Source organism: Pecten maximus, chromosome 2 (assembly GCF_902652985.1).
Source record: "Pecten maximus chromosome 2, xPecMax1.1, whole genome shotgun sequence".
NCBI classification, from domain to species: Eukaryota; Metazoa; Mollusca; class Bivalvia; order Pectinida; family Pectinidae; genus Pecten; species Pecten maximus.
Window position 1 is genome coordinate 47,107,871 of NC_047016.1, and position 19,450 is coordinate 47,127,320.

General features: G+C 37.0%; 1 protein-coding gene across 3 annotated transcripts in view; it reads left to right on the top strand.

Annotated features, from left to right (window-relative positions):
- Nucleotides 1-19,450, top strand: part of LOC117322302 (cAMP-regulated phosphoprotein 21-like) — a 78,173-nt gene that overhangs the window by 41,013 nt on the left and 17,710 nt on the right. For all 3 annotated transcript variants that reach the window (XM_033877136.1, XM_033877137.1, XM_033877134.1), the window contains 6 exons: nucleotides 4,117-4,258; nucleotides 6,597-6,694; nucleotides 11,591-11,719; nucleotides 12,837-12,909; nucleotides 13,835-13,982; nucleotides 16,030-16,170. In XM_033877136.1, coding sequence (XP_033733027.1) covers nucleotides 4,126-4,258; nucleotides 6,597-6,694; nucleotides 11,591-11,719; nucleotides 12,837-12,909; nucleotides 13,835-13,982; nucleotides 16,030-16,170 — 722 coding nt within the window. In that variant the 5' untranslated portion in view covers nucleotides 4,117-4,125. The remainder of the gene's footprint in view (nucleotides 1-4,116; nucleotides 4,259-6,596; nucleotides 6,695-11,590; nucleotides 11,720-12,836; nucleotides 12,910-13,834; nucleotides 13,983-16,029; nucleotides 16,171-19,450) is intronic.

Consider the following 19,450-nt stretch of genomic DNA (forward strand, 5'->3'; position numbering starts at 1 on the left):
GACATGGTCCTGTGTTAATGGTTTAGACAGTGGTCATTGTAGACATGGTCCTATGTTAATGATTTAGACAGTGGTCATTGTAGACATGGTCCTATGTTAATGATTTAGGCAGTGGTCATTGTAGACAGGGTCCTGTGTTAATGATTTAGACAGTGGTCATTGTAGACAGGGTCCTGTGTTAATGATTTAGACAGTGGTCATTGTAGACATGGTCCTGTGTTAATGATTTAGACAGTGGTCATTGTAGACAGGCTCCTGTGTTAATGGTTTAGACAGTGGTCATTGTAGACAGGCTCCTGTGTTAATGGTTTAGACAGTGGTCATTGTAGACATGGTCCTGTGTTAATGATTTAGACAGTGGTCATTGTAGACAGGGTCCTATGTTAATGGTTTAGGCAGTGGTCATTGTAGACAGACTCCTATGTTAACGGTTTAGGCAGTGGTCATTATAGACAGGCTCCTGTGTTAATGATTTAGACAGTGGTCGTTGTAGACAGGGTCCTATGTTAATGATTTAGACAGTGGTCATTGTAGACAGGGTACTATGTTAATGATTTAGACAGTGGTCATTGTAGACAGGCTCCTATGTTAATGATTTAGACAGTGGTCATTGTAGACAGGCTCCTGTGTTAATGGTTTAGGCAGTGGTCATTGTAGACAGGCTCCTGTGTTAATGGTTTAGACAGTGGTCATTGTAGACAGGGTCCTATGTTAATGGTTTAGACAGTGGTCGTTTTAGACAGGGTCCTATGTTAATGATTTAGACAGTGGTCATTGTAGACAGGCTCCTATGTTAATGATTTAGACAGTGGTCATTGTAGACAGGCTCCTGTGTTAATGGTTTAGACAGTGGTCATTGTAGACAGGCTCCTATGTAAATGATTTAGACAGTGGTCATTGTAGACAGGCTCCTATGTTAATGATTTAGACAGTGGTCGTTATAGACAGGCTCCTATGTTAATGATTTAGACAGTGGTCATTGTAGACATGGTCCTGTGTTAATGATTTAGACAGTGGTCATTGTAGACAGGGTCCTATGTTAATGATTTAGACAGTGGTCATTGTAGACAGGGTCCTATGTTAATGGTTTAGACAGTGGTCATTGTAGACAGGGTCCTATGTTAATGATTTAGACAGTGGTCATTGTAGACAGGCTCCTATGTAGATAGACATGTTTATTTATGATCTAGCTGTAAGTGTACATGTTTGGATGGCAAGTAGAAAAAGTTGTCGATTTTGAGACGGCAAATGACATCCCAGATAAGATTGTTTGTTGCACATAGATTTGTTGTGATGTATAGCCGGCCCATATATGTAACTGCAGTCGTGTACACAACAATGTTTCTCTCCCGGCACCACTGGCTCAATTCTCCATTCACAAGGAAAATGTAAATTGATTATTTGGGGTATACTGGTGTATTGGAGATGGATATGTAGGAGGGTATTGACGTAAGAGTTTCTTGGATATAATAGGGAGTAATGTGGCAAGGCATATGTGGGGGCGGTGATTGGAGTGAGGGGGTGTATCCAGCTGCTGTTCTGTAGCCAGCCACCTACTTACTAAATCTTATTACCACAGTTGTACTGTTGTAGTATCCCAGACATCTCCAGATTCATCATTAACACCGGTGCTTTACTGCCAGTCAGGCCACTGGTCTCGTAAAAAAACTAAATCTATCGCTTTTTACATCCGATAGCCCCAAGTCTATTTCTTATTGAATGATCACTTTAACAATTACTTCAATCTTCTCTGTATAAATCTGTGTGATAAATATCAAACATCACATCAGTGGCTGTGTTCTGTGACCTTATTATGTATATAGATAAGCAAAAAAATGTCCAGTTAGTTGTGATTACAAGATCAAAGGTTTGGAAGTGTAGGATTTTATCCACAGAAATACTATTTTTTTATTTATCAAAAATTACCAAAGCTCTAGTCGATGTGTATTGTGTGTAGCTGGCCTATTTATGTTTTGAATTTTCTCATCATGGCTGGCACAGTATTGACATTATCTGTCTCCATAGTTTCCTTACTGCATTGGGTTTTGCACTGATTGCCTCTGAGAGCCAGCGGAGATTTCATGTAAACATGTAAGTTCCTGTGCGAAAGTCTCTTATATGTTGTATACCTGTCTGTATCGAGATGTACAGGACATTTGGTCCATATATACAAACCACCGCTAACGTAGGACATTGAGTGGCTAACGTAAGACATTGAGAGGACGTGACATTGTTGTGTCCCTGTTAATTATATAAAATATTATGGCTGGTCGCACAATGTAAATAGTAGCAGAGGCAGCAGCGTAATAGTAGTGGGTGCATAAACTCTAGGAGATACGGAGGCTGCCAAGCCTACACTACTATAAACATCTCCATGTAATAGCGGCAGGGTCTCCATTGACGTCATATCGCCATAGCCAGCAGCAAATGCCTTGTCTGTACTATACAACCAAGATTAGTGGATGAAAAAGAATAAAAAATGTGTTACATCACTACACCATTCAATTTACTGGAAGGGGGGGGGGGGGGGGGGGGGGGGGGGGCAAGTTGTTGTGATTCTTACATTTCTCTGAACACCAGTTAAGATATAGATGGGTGTTGACAGTATATATAGCTGTGTAGTGGGTGATCTACTGATGATTCTGTCTCTACAAGACCACACTCGGGCTACTAGCCTGTCACTGTGCCTGTATATTGTACTGGATTCCAAGCATGTGTTTATATATCAGATCTATCTTACAAGTGTTTGGGTCGACTGCAATTGTTTTTGCCTTCTTCTAAAGCTAGGAATGAGGTTAATGCATGTTTTTATGTAAATATGTGTGAAATACTTCAACTAAACTCATTTGAAAATTTGCCTGTCCATATGATTTCCAGGATAATTATTTGGGGAAGGATTTGTTGTATATCTTATCCAGATTACACTGTTAGCTATGTATTTCAAAGAGCATCAAACAAAATTTGTGCCTTACATTTTCATTATTTACTCAGAGATCTTTGAAAAAGAACAATAAATTAAGACAGGTGTTCCAATTGATGACAACAGTTTTTCTGATATGTTCAATTCTCTATCATACTAGGAAATTCTAGATCATCATGTCAATCTTTGAACTTTCCCATGGAACCTGTACAGATATGCCATGCACCATGAGGGGCCGTGGTGGCCCTGTGGGTGGACACTTTATCACTAGTCCTCCACCTCTGGGTTGCGAGTTCGAAACCCACGTGAGGCAATTGCCAGGTACTGGCTGTAGGTCATTGTTTTTCTCAGGGTACTCCGGCTTTCCTCCACCTCCAAAACCTGGCTTGTCCTCAAATGACCCTGGCTGTTAATAGGACATTAAACAAAATAGACCAAATAGACCATGCACCCTGACTAGGTCACCATGACCTGGATCTTCTACTTTATTAAAACAGTCAATACTCATATCTTGTCAGCTCCTCATGTCAATAGAACAGGTAATTAATAGGAAAGAGGAGAAACATTGACAAAAATTCAGCAAAGATCAAACTTGGGCATATATAGTACCAATGAAGTTTATTGGAAGGTGCCAGAATCCCCCTGGTATCTCTTGTGACATTCTCTACACATTTAATACAGACTGGAATTTGTATTTGAAATTTGTAATTCTATAATTTGCTATTCTGCTAATGAAAAAAATTCTTTGTTCTTTACTCTGAGTGCAAAAAAAAAAAAGAAGTTTAGTAAAAAAAAAAAAAAAAAAACTGGAATCCCCATGTACATGTTACCCTTGATCTTTTTCTGTCTCTCGAAAAGACAACAACAACAAAAAAAGAAAAGGAAGAAATAAAAAAAGTTTCAAAAGTTTCAAAAGTTTACAAACCTTTTCAATTTCAGCGACGAAACTCCACATTTTCAACATTGAATGCTGATGTGTTATGCAAATTATGCTAAAAGACGATACTGATAATTTCTGATCAATTTGACTTTAAATATAAATTCTTGAATCTTATACATCTTGTTCATCACATGTAACTTCAGGTCTTATCCAGATCACTATAAAATGATTTCAGTACAGTCATTATTGTTTATGAATATCATGTTCATTTCAACCACTATTGAGGATATATAAGTTATCTCCCCTTTAATTACAGCCCACCTCCATGACCATGGCTACAGAGTATAGATCTGACAGCAGAGGCACTAAAACTCTACGCAAACAGCCGGAGATAGAGGAGGCTGATGAAGAGGAAAATAGTCCAGGATCTGACCAATCGGATGCCACGATTGTAGCAGGTATAATAAACCACTGAACTTTCCAGTGAAAAAATAACATGCAGTCCCTTCAAAATATGTGTAACTGTTCTCTGTACAAGTTTAATGACCTGCATCTTTCAGCCTGTCAATTTCTATACCCCTTGCACTGGCAACATATCTTTGGGGGTGGGGGTTAACGTAATCAGCCTGTCAGTCCGTCTGTCCATCTGTCTGTCTGTGGAGACAAATTCGTACCTCATTCTCCTTCCAGGATTACTAATGGATTTCAACAAAACTTTGCAAATGTTATACATGGCATATCATTATGTTTCACTGAATGCCATTAAGTTCCATCAAAGTTTAGCTCACCTGCTCCAAAGGACCAAAGTAAGCTTATGCTATACCATGGCCTCCGGTGTTTCGTCCGACAACAATTACCTTGTGAACACGATAACTTGAGTAAATATCAACCAAGTTTGATGAAACTTTGTATGCAGTCAGATATCAAGATCTCTGACGAGTTTGAAAATGGAAATTATTCGACAGTAGCTTACAGTTATTGCCCTTTGTAATTACATTATTATTGGACATTGTGAACATGATAACTGGAGTAAATATCAACCAAGTTTGATGAAACTTTGTATGTAGCCATATATCGAAAAGATCTTGGACGAGTTAGAAAATGGCAATTATTCAACAGTAACTTACAGAGTTATTGCCCTTTGTTATGATATTATTAAAGGGCCTTGTGAACACGATAAGTGGAGTAAATATCAACCAAGTTTGTTAAAACTTTGTATGTAACCATGTATTAACAAGATCTCGAGCTAGTTCGAAAATGAGAATTATTCGACAGTAATATACAGAGTTGTTGTTGCCCTTTGTAATATATTATTGTTAACAATATTTTACCTCCTTGCCTGAAGGGTAATTCTTTAGAGTCCTGAACAACTAAATGAATTTTAATGAAATTTGGTCTGGAGAATTATTTGGCGATGTTGTATATATGAAGGATGTGACACAATTGGGGCAGGAGAAAGGGGGCCCAAATGGGGAAATGTAGCAAAATAAACCAAAAAAAAAAAACCCAAAAAAACATAGATATTTTTAGTTCTTTTTCAAGAATGACAGGATTAAATCCACCTGTAGTTTGAACCATTATTGGAGAGAGGCAGTTCAAAAGTAGGAAAATATTTGAAATATAACTGAAATTACAGTATTTTGCCATAATTACTGAAATATCCAGGTGAGCGGGCCTCTTGTTACTTTAGCTCTGACTTTTGAAGTCTAATAGCCTTGAAATACAGTTCTCGTGGAACTGGCTTAGTATCTTGGAAACAGGTAGTATTTTTTATACATATGTGTATTGATGCATGGATCGGATGTTAGCAACTTTTCTGACGAACTTCAGAGGTCACGGGGTCAAAGCTGAAAGTTCACGCATTCATTTCAGTACTAGCCACTAAGTGTAACAGACCTTCTTCAACCAAACTTGGTCAAGTGGTGTAATATATATTAATGCCTATAATTTGTGATATCAGATACTTCCAGAATACTTACAGTATGGAAATGAGGCTTGTGATTGTCCAAAACATATTTATATTGAGATATTTTTCAATTAAACTGAAAATTTGTATAACAATAGATGTCAACTGGTTGCCATGGTAACCAAAAGAAATCCTACGATGTGACATATCTTCATTCTTGTCCAGACTACTTCTCCAAACATGTTTAACTTATTTCAATGAAAATACTCATGAATTTTAGGGACTATGATTAGGTGTGCATGCAGGTATTTGTTTTGGAAAATTGGGTTGCCATGGTAACCAGGTCACTATACCCAGATTTTGTGTAATGTCCAATAACTCATCAGTCTTTTGTTCCATTTTATTCAAACTTGGTCAAGTGGTGTAACAAAGTAATGTCTATATTTGGAGACATCATATATTTCCAGAACCATTACTATGGAAACATAATAGAGGCTTATGATCTGTCAGAATTGACATATTGTCAGATTAAGCTGAATATTGGTATGTAAGGGTTTTGAGGAATGGCAAAGACAATGGTGCTATTTTCCAAATCAATAGATGGCTAATCATCTCCCTGTTTGCACTTTGATTATGGAAGTATTGCTTGCTTTAATTTCAACAATTTTGATGAAAATTGGTGTAATATGCTTTAGGTTTCTTCTTTGGAACCATTAATTAAAGTCATGATATTTGGCGTGTGGACTATGAATTACTGGAGTGGAATACTTTTAAATTTAGTCAAGTTGACTGTTGTATGTCCTTTATGTGAATCCTATTTCAAATAGATGTCTCCAGTTCAATTACAATGTACTTGTTTGTTTCTGTCATAAAAAACATGTTCTTTTCAGAAAAAGTAGATGTCTGCCCATTACAGTCATACAGTGAAGCAGACTTGGCCACCAAAACAGAGGCTCTGTGTGATGAGACCAACAATCACACATCACATGTAAGTGTTGCTGTTTATTTACTGGCTGTAACCTCTATTACACTTTCTGCATCCTTGCATGGAGATTTAAAAATCTTAGCCTCGCTGTATCTTCATGTGAGATTAACAAATCTTATCCTCACTGTATCCTCAAGAGGAGATTTATGAACATTACCCTGGCTGTATCCTCCCATGGAGATTTATAGATCTTGCCCTGGCTGTATCCTACCATGGAGATTTATAGATCTTGCCCTGGCTGTATCCTACCATGGAGATTTATAGATCTTGCCCTGGCTGTATCCTACCGTGGAGATTTATAGATCTTGCCCTGGCTGTATCCTACCATGGAGATTTATAGATCTTGCCCTGGCTGTATCCTCACAAGAAGATTTACAAATCTTACCCTGGCTGTATCCTCCCATGGAGATTTATAGATCTTGCCGTCGCTGTATCCTCACATGGAGATTTATAAATAGTACGCTTGCTGTATCCTCACCAGGAGATTTACAAATCTTACACTCGCTGTATCCTCACATGGAGATTTATAAATCTTACCCTCGCTGTATCTGCACAAGAAGATATACAAATCTTACACTCGCTGTATCCTCATGAAGAGATCTATGAATCTTACCCTCGCTTTATTTATCCTCACATGGAGATTTATAAATCTTATGCTTGCTGTATCCTCACCAGGAGATTTACAAATCTTACACTCGCTGTATCCTCACATGGAGATTTATAAATATTACGCTTGCTGTATCTGCACAAGGAGATTTACAAATCTTACACTCGCTGTATCTGCACAAGAAGATATACAAATCTTACACTCGCTGTATCCTCATGAAGAGATCTATGAATCTTACCCTCGCTTTATTTATCCTCACATTGAGATTTACAAATCTTACCCTTGCTGTATCCTCCCATGGAGATTTTCTAGTCTTATACTTGCTGTATCCTCCCATGGAGATTTATAAATCTTACGCTTGCTGTATCCTCGGGTGGAAATTAACCAATCTGTGTTCACTGTAACTTGGCACCATTTGATGTATGTTGCCTCTAAATGTTTAAATTAGGGACTAGTATGGAACGCTTTCAAATATTTAGTAGGTACCACACTGTGAAGAATTATAGTCCTCTGGTGTGTGGTTAGATTCAATAATTCAACCAATTAGCTTTGTCAAGGGCGTCTTGCCTGGCAAACTGGAAAAAAATCATTAAATACATACGGAGTAGGGGTTTTATCGCTCCACACTACAAAGATACGGTGATGATACTCATCCGTCCATTACATTGTCCTTTCTTTCTATCCAATGTTTTTAATCAATGCATTCACTTCCCATAGTTTCTTCTGGCCATTTTGGGAGTTGCCACCTAATTGAAAGTGTTTTTGTTTTTTGTTTTTTTTTAACAAAGTGTAAAATTGTGTAGCATAGGGTGCTTGGTTTAATGTACTCGTATAAAAAAAAAAATAAAAAAATACTGGAATTTCATGATTTTTGGAATTTTGATGTTTTCTTTGGGATAAATAAACAACATAAACAATTTGGAATGGGGCCAAAATTGAAACCGTAACTTACTATATTGTTCAAGGTAATTAAATTAATTCATAAGGTCAAGGTCATCCTTACTAGAAATGTTTTATCTGTTAAATGTTGTAGCCCATCATCTTCATAGGGTGAATTGTAAGCATTCATGTTTCATATTCACATTGAGACAGACTGAATAAATAAAGTGGCTAGCTACCAGGTGTTCTGATTTGATTTTGACATTGAATATACCTGTTATTGTTATTTATCAAAAAAAAATCCTCATTTTGATCTTGTATTGTGCATGCTTAAGTTTTAGAAAATTGAATATCAAGATATCATATTCCCTACACTTTTGGTTTGTTGATGTCAATATTTGGTGATCAACGCCCATTGGTCAGCATCAGTGGAAATAGGGATACCTTAGTTATCCAAAAAAACCGGGACATCCAAGAACTAAAGGAGATTTGTTATTCCCTTGTACATGTAACCAGGCCTTCCAGAACAGGAAGACATAGTGATATCCCATATATCCAAATCTTCCATTACCAGCTGCCATGGTGATATCCGATATATTCGAGTCTTCCCGAACCAGCAGTCATGGGGATATTCCAGATATCCCATTCTTCCAGCACCAGTAGACATGATATCTGAGATATCCAAGTCTTCCAGCACCAGTAGACATGATATCTGAGATATCCAAGTCTTCCAGCACCAGTAGACATGATATCTGAGATATCCCAGTCATCCAGCAGCCATGGGGATATCCCAGATATCCCATTCTTCCAGCACCAGTAGACATATCTGAGATATCCAAGTCTTCCAGCACCAGTAGACATGATATCTGAGATATCCCAGTCTTCCAGCAGCCAAGGGGATATCCCAGATATCCCATTCTTCCAGCACCAGTAGACATGATATCTGAGATATCCCAGTCTTCCAACACCAGTAGACATGATATCTGAGATATCCAAGTCTTCCAGCAGCCAAGGGGATATCCCAGATATCCCAGTCTTCCAGCACCAGTAGACATGATATCTGAGATATCCCAGTCTTCCAACACCAGTAGACATGATATCTGAGATATCCAAGTCTTCCAGCACCAGTAGACATGATATCTGAGATATCCCAGTCATCCAGCAGCCAAGGGGATATCCCAGATATCCCAGTCTTCCAGCACCAGTAGACATGATATCTGAGATATCCAAGTCTTCCAGCACCAGTAGACATGATATCTGAGATATCCCATTCTTCCAGCACCAGTAGACATGATATCTGAGATATCCAAGTCTTCCAGCACCAGTAGACATGATATCTGAGATATCCCATTCTTCCAGCATCAGTAGACATGATGATATCTGAGATATCCAAGTCTTCCAACACCAGTAGACATGATGATATCTGAGATATCCAAGTCTTCCAACACCAGTAGACATGATGATATCTGAGATATCCAAGTCTTCCAACACCAGTAGACATGATATCTGAGATATCCAAGTCTTCCAGCAGCCATGGAGATATCCCAGATATCCCATTCTTCCAGCACCAGTAGACATGATGATATCTGAGATATCCAAGTCTTCCAGCATCAAAGGATATGGTGATATCCAAGTCTTTCAGCACCAGCATCCATGGTGATTTCCCAGATATCCAAGTTATCCCATTCTTCTAGCACCAGTAGACATGGTGATTTCCCAGATATTCGAGTCTTCCAGCACCAACAATACCATCTGTTCAGACTTGGGAAATACTTTTGGCCGCCATTTAGATACTCTTTGTCATTGACTTCATAAAATAGTCGAGCATTAGAACATGGCATCAAGTTTGTTCCCGAGTGTTATGGCAAAGTCTAAGGTCACTTTCAACTATTTATAGAAAATCTTTGTCATTCCAGTGACTTTCTTACGCTGGTGAAGAATGTTAATGTTTATTACTGGTAATCACTGCCTTTCCATTACAAAACCTACTTATTCATATGCATACACAACTGCTTGTGAGAAACAGTTCAAAATTCTTTGAGACTTGTTATTTCTTCATTTGTCTGCCCACATGTTGATTTGTTTTCGTTATAAAGAAATGGCCATTAGGACAGTTAGCTGGATTTCAACAGAACATTCTTGGTTTTGTATGTTAGTTGTTGTGTGAGTGAAGTACAATGGACCTCTCACAAAAGTATTCCCAAATTTTTGAAATGCTACAAATAACCATATTTTCAAAAATCCTGAAAAAAAACCCCAAAATTCTTGGAAAATTAATGTAAACTTATTGATAAATGTTATTTTAAAACAATTTCTGAAACAAGTTCTATCAACTTGTCCATAGCCATTTTGTTGGCCAGGTGACCCCATACATTTTCACATCTGATTGATGATTCAAACTCCAGCCGCCTAGCTATAGGTAAAAGGCATGTGTGTTACCATTGTGCCACCTGACTACCCTCCTGGGGTAACGCCCCCCCCCCCCCCCCCCCCACGCCCCCCTTAGGCATTGTTTATCTTAGAAGTGTTGGTCCACTTGCTTTTATTACAGGGTAAATATGTTCAAACTTGTAGATTTGAAAAGTTTTAACAGATTTCAAAATGTTATTTTGAAGAGTAAAGGTAATAAAATCTCACTTGAATCCTTAAAGAAAATCAAAACATTCTTGATGTAATATACATACTTAAAAAAAAATGTGTAGTTATCAACACCTAGACTATGTTACATTGCTGCATACATATAAATATTAAGAATAACTATAAAATTCTGCAAACAAATGTTCAACATGTTTATACTAATCCGATAACACAATCTGGCCTCCTGCCAGTTGTCTGCTACATGTTTCCATGTTCAAGGAATGGCCACATGTATAATACGTACATGGTGCTGGTTGGATGCTAGTTCAATTGAATTATCAGGTTCTTGTCGATCATCTGATACATCTAAAAGTGCACCTATAACTGTCTAAGTGGTGTTTTGCCATCAAGCTTTGATGCCGGTAAAATAATGCAGTCATGAACATAAGAATTACTTTGATCAAGCTTATTGGCTGTTTGATATATGTGTTGGATAAAAAAATAATTATTTAACATAGCAGGTTCATGCTTGATTTTTAAGTTGAATTTATATAGACTTCACTCCTGAATATTGGTTATACTCTGGACTTTTGGAGTACAACCTTGTTTAGGTGAGCAAGGTAATAAGGAAATGGAGACATCATTTGTAGCCAAGGAATTGAACCTGGAACTTGTAATAAGTTACTGGGACAACTCTCTGCTGACAACTCCTCCAGGCTAGTCCGTTTAAGCAAGGGAAAGTTAAAAATTGTGACCAATTAATAGTTTTATCATTTAAATATATATCGTTTCCTAGTCAGGTATATTGTAATTCGTAAAGTTCTTTATTTTGACAGGTTCACCCTAAAATCAAGCAGCTCACGCGGAGTCAGGCATTTGAAGACCACTCTCCCCCGCCAGAACAACAATGTTCCCATAGCAGCCCGGACTTACCTGGAACCAATGGCGTCTACATCAAAACACAGGTGGGTCTGCATTGAAAGGATGCTGGAATTAAGTATATATCGCTCTCACTAAAATGTCAAATATTCATGAACCACCTAACCGAAATGTAGAAAAAGATATCACTAATTGTCAATATTAGTGAACAGGGAAATTGCTTCAAAATTTTGATTAAATATGTAATGGAAGAGGTTTAGTGTAAGGTTTTTGAAGCCTCAGGGCTTTGTCAGGTTAGTACATGCTTGCTATGATATAGAGGCGTGCATAGCATTACCAAGTTAATTCATCAGATTTATTTGGGTGCTTTGCTGGTCTTGTTAAACTTGGCCTTGATTATAGATATGAATTCCATTCCATGTAGATGTCGCCGATGTGGGTTTCTAGGTTGGAACTTTTTAGATAATACACATTGCTTTTCTGTCGTGCAGACTTTCCATGTAATCTTTCTGCATTGATTGGTTTAATGTAATAAGTACATTGCTATTTTCTCCACGCTTATGCAAAATTATGTGGATGCAACTAATGTTTGTCAATGTACCTGTCTTTTTCCTGTCGGCTTCCAACATGCTGTCAACAGATTCATTTCCGGTCTACTTTCACCTTGCTGAATTAAGGGCAAAACATGATTGTGATTTGCTGTGAGCAAGTGGTAGTAGATTGATGTGTTCAAATGGTTCCGATAAAATGATGTTGATTTTTTTGGGGGACAACATTTAGTCATGTCTTACAGCTGTCCGAGGAATAACAACATGGTCAGGATTCTGGATTGAATCTTGTATTTTGGCTCTTGTTCATGTCTATTTGAGTCGACTGCATTTTCCAGGGCGACAATGGAATAGGGTCAAGTGCAATAAATTTCCAGATGACCCTGGCATTGTTGTACATATATCATGATGACAGTTTAGAGACAATAGAATCTAGTCTCAGCCACTTTGGTTTGAGTATCAGATGCGGCTGAAGTGACTCTCAGCTATGGTTTTTCATGTCTCAGAAAGTGCGCCAAGGGTGGTAACTCTTCCGTATACATATACCAATTTAAGGTGTCATGATACCATTGTGTATCTGGGTATAAATAATGATAACTATTGTAATATTGGTATATTGTCAACAGTACTAGTTAATGTACCGTTTTGTTTGTAGACATCGAAGGGGACATTAGAGAAGACTGGATCACAGAGTTCTGAGGCGGGTACCTCATCCAGTTGGTCACGAGGTAGGTTTACCATCTCCCTGCTGTATTTATCCTAAAGTAACTCCCTGCCCATAAAAGTTTTAATTAAGCCCCTTCTTCATTTTTGCAGGATCAGAAATTTCAACACAACAAGCTGAAAGTGATTTACTAATAATTAAGCCCTCCCAATCTTTATAGCTCAACTTTTTCCCTAGGAAAAGGACTATTTTGAAGATATAAATACAGTACCAAATTTTTACACAAGGGAAGGGGCTGATTTGAAGATAAATATGGTACTTAACTTTTACACTTGGGGAGGGGGCTTATTTAAGGATATATACGGTAAGTTTTTACACAAGAGGAGGGGGCTTATCTGAGGATAGATATGGTACTTAATTTTTACCATAGGAGAGGACGCTTATTTGAGGATAAATACAGTTATGTCTTTTCACATCACCTCAACTCTCACATTTACATTAAATAATGTTCATATTTTTAACTCTGTTGGCTGTGGCTCAGCATTTAGTCTGTACATTAACTTCAGATTTAGTATGAAGTATCTTTAGAACCAGACATTAAAATGGTTGTTTTCTTTTGTACAAGAATGTTGTCAATTCTGTAGCTAGAAATGTGAGTTTTAATCTTTAGAAACATCAAATATGAAAGAAAGAATTTTGATTTAATTTGGTATACAGCTTCCTGGGCTAAGGGAATTAAATGTGAATTAGAAATTTGCTGTTTTTAGTTTGGTATCATAAATTAAGTGTTTTATTTAAATGAAAATAATATAAAAAAGATAGTATGTTTATTTAAATGATATACCAAAAATGACTGTTCTTGTGACCTTGCTGAGGTCAGGTAACAGGAGATTCAGGTCCCATGGACAATTTGTTTAGCATGAACCAGAGTTGACAGTTGTAACAAGTTTCTTTCATTATCTATGATTCACCAATGTTTGACTTTTCAGACTCCAGTCTAGACAAAGGAACGTATAAAGACTCCACAGGCATTAACCTTGAAGACTTCATCAGAAAGACTATGAACAAAACCCCCAAAGACAGAAACATGCTCCTCAAATTGGAGACTGACTTAACCAATTTCATTAATGAACCAAAGTAAGTAATGTGTGGTTGAGATGTTGGAATAAACTTGGTACATTGTGGAAGTCTTTTAGAAGTATCTTGTCACAGTTTGTATGTTGATGCAAGGTTTAATTACTGGCTGGTTCCTCCTTTAATGTATACACCTCCTAAGTGATTTATTGAGTTTCAGTTTTAATATGTCACTCTAAAATTGTCAAGACTGTATTATGGTATGGCATGGTCCATCAAGCGGCGTGAAAAAACATAAGTTTGTCTGGAAATCTCCTTCAGTTTTCAACCAATTTCTATGAAACATGAAGGCATAAAGCTGACAGTGCAAGTTATAACAAAAAAGCAAAATGTCTGCCCGTCCTTAGATACGACACTACAATAACTGGGGGATGTCTCGGAAACAATTTTTGGAAATCTGTACATGTATTTTTTTTTATTTAATCACAGTTTGATGCTTTTTAACTTGCACTGTCAGCTTTAATAATCATGGAATGTTTGTTTGACAATCGTCAGAAAAGTTATTGTCCTTCGTTTATTTCAGTGTTTTAATCTTGTTAGGAAATCACCTCTCTCAGTTTTTAACTGATGTCTTTGAAACTTGTAAGGCTTTATAATCATTCTATTAAGTTAAGGTTTCCTGAGTGGCAAATTTTTAAAAAAAAAGTTATTTATCCTTGTTTATTTCATATTTCAATATATCTTGGCCAAAGATCTCTCTCAACTTTGAAGCTTGGCTGGCTTTATAATCATGCTAGGTAATTAATTAAATTTTGTCGTAGGATGGCATGTATTGTTCTGTATGGCAGTGTTTTTGTTCCTTCCTGACTTAAATTCAAATAAATAACAAACATCTATGTATTTTGTTAGATATATTAAAAGCATCAGATATATTAAAATCATCCTAAGTGTTTTCTTTCAATTTCTGTAATACCACATATATCCCCTATGTCTTCTCAAAAATAAAAAAAAATAAACCCAAAAAGACATAATTATAGAAATACAGATGTGTTTGCTTTGTTGATAAACAAGATTAAAATCATTCCATTTTAAGAATTACTCCAATTGAATCTAAGAATTAGTTTTCCTACACAATTTTGTTCTTGAAAACTTCTTATTTTTTCGGATTTTTAGTACCTTCCTTGCTCTTTGTACCTGACACTTCAAGCAAAGGAAATGTTTTGTCAAGCTAATGGCTTTTAGGCCTGTGTAGAACTTCACATTATGATAGATGTAACACGATATATATTTTTAAGATAATTTTATGAACATGTACTATGCATGTATCCCATAGTAACATCAAGTTACAGCAGGGATCACTATATATATATATCTATATATCTACCTGTCTACCTGTCTATATTTCGTTTCGTTATACTGTGTACTGTTTTTATTCAGCAATAAACTCATACCTGGTAATATATTTTTAAGTTTAGAAGAAATATCAACATATTTCATCGTTGGATAATAAGTCTACCCTCTATTTCGTGTCGGTTGATTATTTTTATACACCCATCAAAATTTTACAGAAGTTATTTTTATATGACGTCTGTCTGGCGTGATTTTGTTTAGGTGGAGATTTCAGGATCTTTCAAATGATTACCGTAATAGGCTTTATAATCATATGTAGTTAAGTTTTCCCCGAGATGTCGATTTGGCTATTTTTGCAAAAGTGGTTGCCCTTTGTTTATTTCAATATTTCAGTATGGTCTGTAAATCATCTCCCTCGGTCAGTTTTCAATCCAGTTTCTTTCAACCTTAATGATAAGATGATATGATAAGAAATTGTACTTTCTCAGTGACATTTTGATTAGACAATTAATGTTTTATTTGTATCCATATGGATACAATTTGCATTTCTCTTAAGCATGGTACGTGCATATATTGTCTTGCACTGCTGCATGTACTCTTATTATAACTTGAAAACAGAGTTTCCTGTACCTACAAATTTTCTCCATATTATACAGTAAATCACTCATACAAATTTCTAAATTTTGCTTCAAATTATGTTTTTTTTGAAGATTTTGGTATCTAAATTGATAATTGATGTTGTCTCTTCTTCACATTGCAGGCACCATTACCTCAAATTTCCACAGATGTCCTCATATGATCGTATGTTAGTTCATCGTATTGCTGCCTTTTTTGGCCTTGACCACAATGTAGACCAGACTGGCAAGTGTGTCATAGTGAACAAAACCTCCAACACACGAGTGTAAGTATTCTGTGTGGTGGGAAGTATTGAATGGTACAGCAGGTCATTGATGAGTCTCATGAATGGAATTATATAAATATTGCCTATTTTGAAATCAAACATAAATCTTGATGATAATAAAATTACAGGGCTGGGGTTTCAATAAATAAGAAGGGAGATGAGAACTCTTTCAGTTTTCAAGCCCAAATTGCCAAATATTAGGACTGGCAAAGGTATGGTAGTAAATACAATTAATATAGATATGGGAAATACCAGAGACACAATCATCTGGTCCTATTATGGACCACCAAAAACACTGTCATTGTCGATCGGCTCACATGAAAATCATAGATTTGCCATTAATTAGTCTCCCCACCAGAAACCAGCGGGACTATGGTTTTCTACTATCTGTCCTTCAATCTTTGTCACTTCGACATACATTTTGACCTTTGACCTACATCAAAGAAAAAGTTGGTCTATTCTTGTCATAGAAATTTTCGGTTGGGACGACTGTAATTGACCCTAATTGTTTTGTTCATCTTTGTCTGTCACATTTTTATTTCTGATCTTCTGATATTGTACGCACACTTACTTTGGAGCACTCAAATTTTAACACATGACCGACTTTAAACAGACGGCACATGGATGAAATGGCGCCCCCACAGACTTTGCGGTACAGAAGCTGCAAGTAGTGCAGACATAATTTAGCATTATGTTTTCAGTGCCAGAATTAAATTACGAAGTGCTACTTACAATTCCAAAAGCATTATCTAAGCATGAAATAAGATTCTAATGAACTAGTTTTGTTGAATTATTCCTAGTTACTGGTGTAGTGTAAGTCTTTACTGTTGATGTAGATCTAGATATATACTGCTAAATTTATTGATCGCTGTTATTTTTGGTCTGATCATGGTATTCACTGTATAATCACTAAAGGGTTGAGCTGGCCGAGTGGTTAAGGTGTCCCGACACTTAATCACTAGCCCTCTACTTCTGGGTTGCAAGTTCGAAACCTACGTGGGGCAGTTGCCAGGTACTGACCGTAGGCTGTTGGTTTTTCTCCGGGTACTCCGGCTTTCCTCCACCTCTAAAACCTGGCACTTGACCCTGGCAGTTAATAGGACGTTAAACAAAACAAAACAAACAAAATAATCACTCAAATTTCATCTTAAGGCTTCTCAGCATCCATGAAGGGTACCTTCTATATTGGATATGGTCTAGGTGTTGTCTCCTGTTCTTGGATGTTGAAAAGCTTTTGTTTTCAAAGATTCATGTTCACCACATAATAATGATCTTGTTGAATACATACAGTATCTGTAATACATACAGTATCTGTCCAGGTACATGAACGCCATTTAAATCATGAAGAATTTTGGTTCTTCTATCTAAAATGTAACTTAAACATTCAATGATCGTGCTATGTGAACCCTATCTACATGCCCACAGGTGAAAACACTTCATACTTATCAACAATATAACCAACTATCAGTATTGTTCTTAGTAAACCACCATAATGTAGAGGTACCTCTTGCTGTGTCTGTTGATCTTTTCTGCATTATGAATAGGACATAAAACTGATATGAGCGTTAAGGCCCCATGGGCCTCTTGTTGTTTATAAGGAATCGTACCCAGAGAAATTAATGAGCAAATTGAAAGTGATGGTATAGTATGTTATGTGGGAGGGCAAGGTAGTTAGTGGAAGATATTAGATAGTTATCTAAACTGCTGCGATCCTGACTTGAAAGCCTTCTTTATAAATCTGTATTTGTAGACAAGAGAGGACTGACATAGTTTGTTCCTAATTGAGTGGGAGGGTCTATAAATAACACTGGTGTTATGTCACTAGGCTTGCAGAGTGAAAACACCTGTATAGTGAGTATTAAACTAACCAAGAGGGTAAGCATCACTGCAGGGGAGTGTTGTGTAGTAGGTAAATTGTCAGGATCACTGTAGGGGAGTGTTGTATAGTAGGTAAATTGTCAGAATCACTGTAGGGGAGTGTTGTATAGTAGGTAAATTGTCAGAATCACCATAGGGGAGTGTTGTATAGTAGGTAAATTGTCAGAATCACTGTAGGGGAGTGTTGTATAGTAGGTAAATTGTCAGAATCACTGTAGGGGAGTGTTGTGTAGTAGGTAAATTGTCAGGATCACTGTAGGGGAGTGTTGTATAGTAGGTAAATCGTCAGAATCACTGTAGGGGAGTGTTGTGTAGTAGGTAAATTGTCAGGATCACTGTAGGGGAGTGTTGTATAGTAGGTAAATTGTCAGAATCACCATAGAGGAATGTTGTGTAGTAGGTAAATTGTCAGAATCACTGTAGGGGAGTGTTGTATAGTAGGTAAATTGTCAGAATCACTGTAGGGGAGTGTTGTATAGTAGGTAAATTGTCAGAATCACCATAGAGGAATGTTGTGTAGTAGGTAAATTGTCAGAATCACTGTATAGGGAGTGTTGTGTAGTAGGTAAATTGTCAGAATCACTGTAGGGGAGTGATGTGTAGTAGGTAAATTGTCAGAATCACCATAGGGGAATGTTGTATAGTAGGTAAATTGTCAGAATCACCATAGAGGAATGTTGTGTAGTAGGTAAATTGTCAGAATCACCATAGGGGAATGTTGTATAGTAGGTAAATTGTCAGAATCACTGTAGGGGAGTGTTGTTTAGTAGGTAAATTGTCAGAATCACTGTAGGGGAGTGTTGTATAGTAGGTAAATTGTCAGAATCACTGTAGGGGAGTGTTGTAAAGTAGGTAAATTGTCAGAATCACTGTAGGGGAGTGTTGTATAGTAGGTAAATTGTCAGAATCACCATAGGGGAATGTTGTGTAGTAGGTAAATTGTCAGAATCACTGTAGGGGAGTGTTGTATAGTAGGTAAATTGTCAGAATCACTGTAGGGGAGTGATGTGTAGTAGGCAAATTGTCAGGATCACTGTAGGGGAGTGTTGTCAGGGTCACCGTGTAGTAGGGTTAGCATGGGCCTTGAGAAAGCCTTGAATTTCTCCTTGGGCCTTGAAAAACCTTGAATTTCATTCTGGGCCTTGAAAAGCCTTGAAAATTGGATTACAGCCTTGAAAAATCCTTGAATATTAAGGTTTCGTTAGGATAAATGAAACCCTAGCCACTGATCATTTGGATTCAACTTTGTCTTTGCCGCTTCCCCTACAAATGTTAATAATTACCATGTCAAGTTGTATTTTGATCAAGTGGGCAGTTATAAGTTGACTTTGTTCTCTTGTTCCCTCTCAAGATGACTTAGATGACGGGTAAAATGGGCCTTGGATATTTAATTAAGACATTG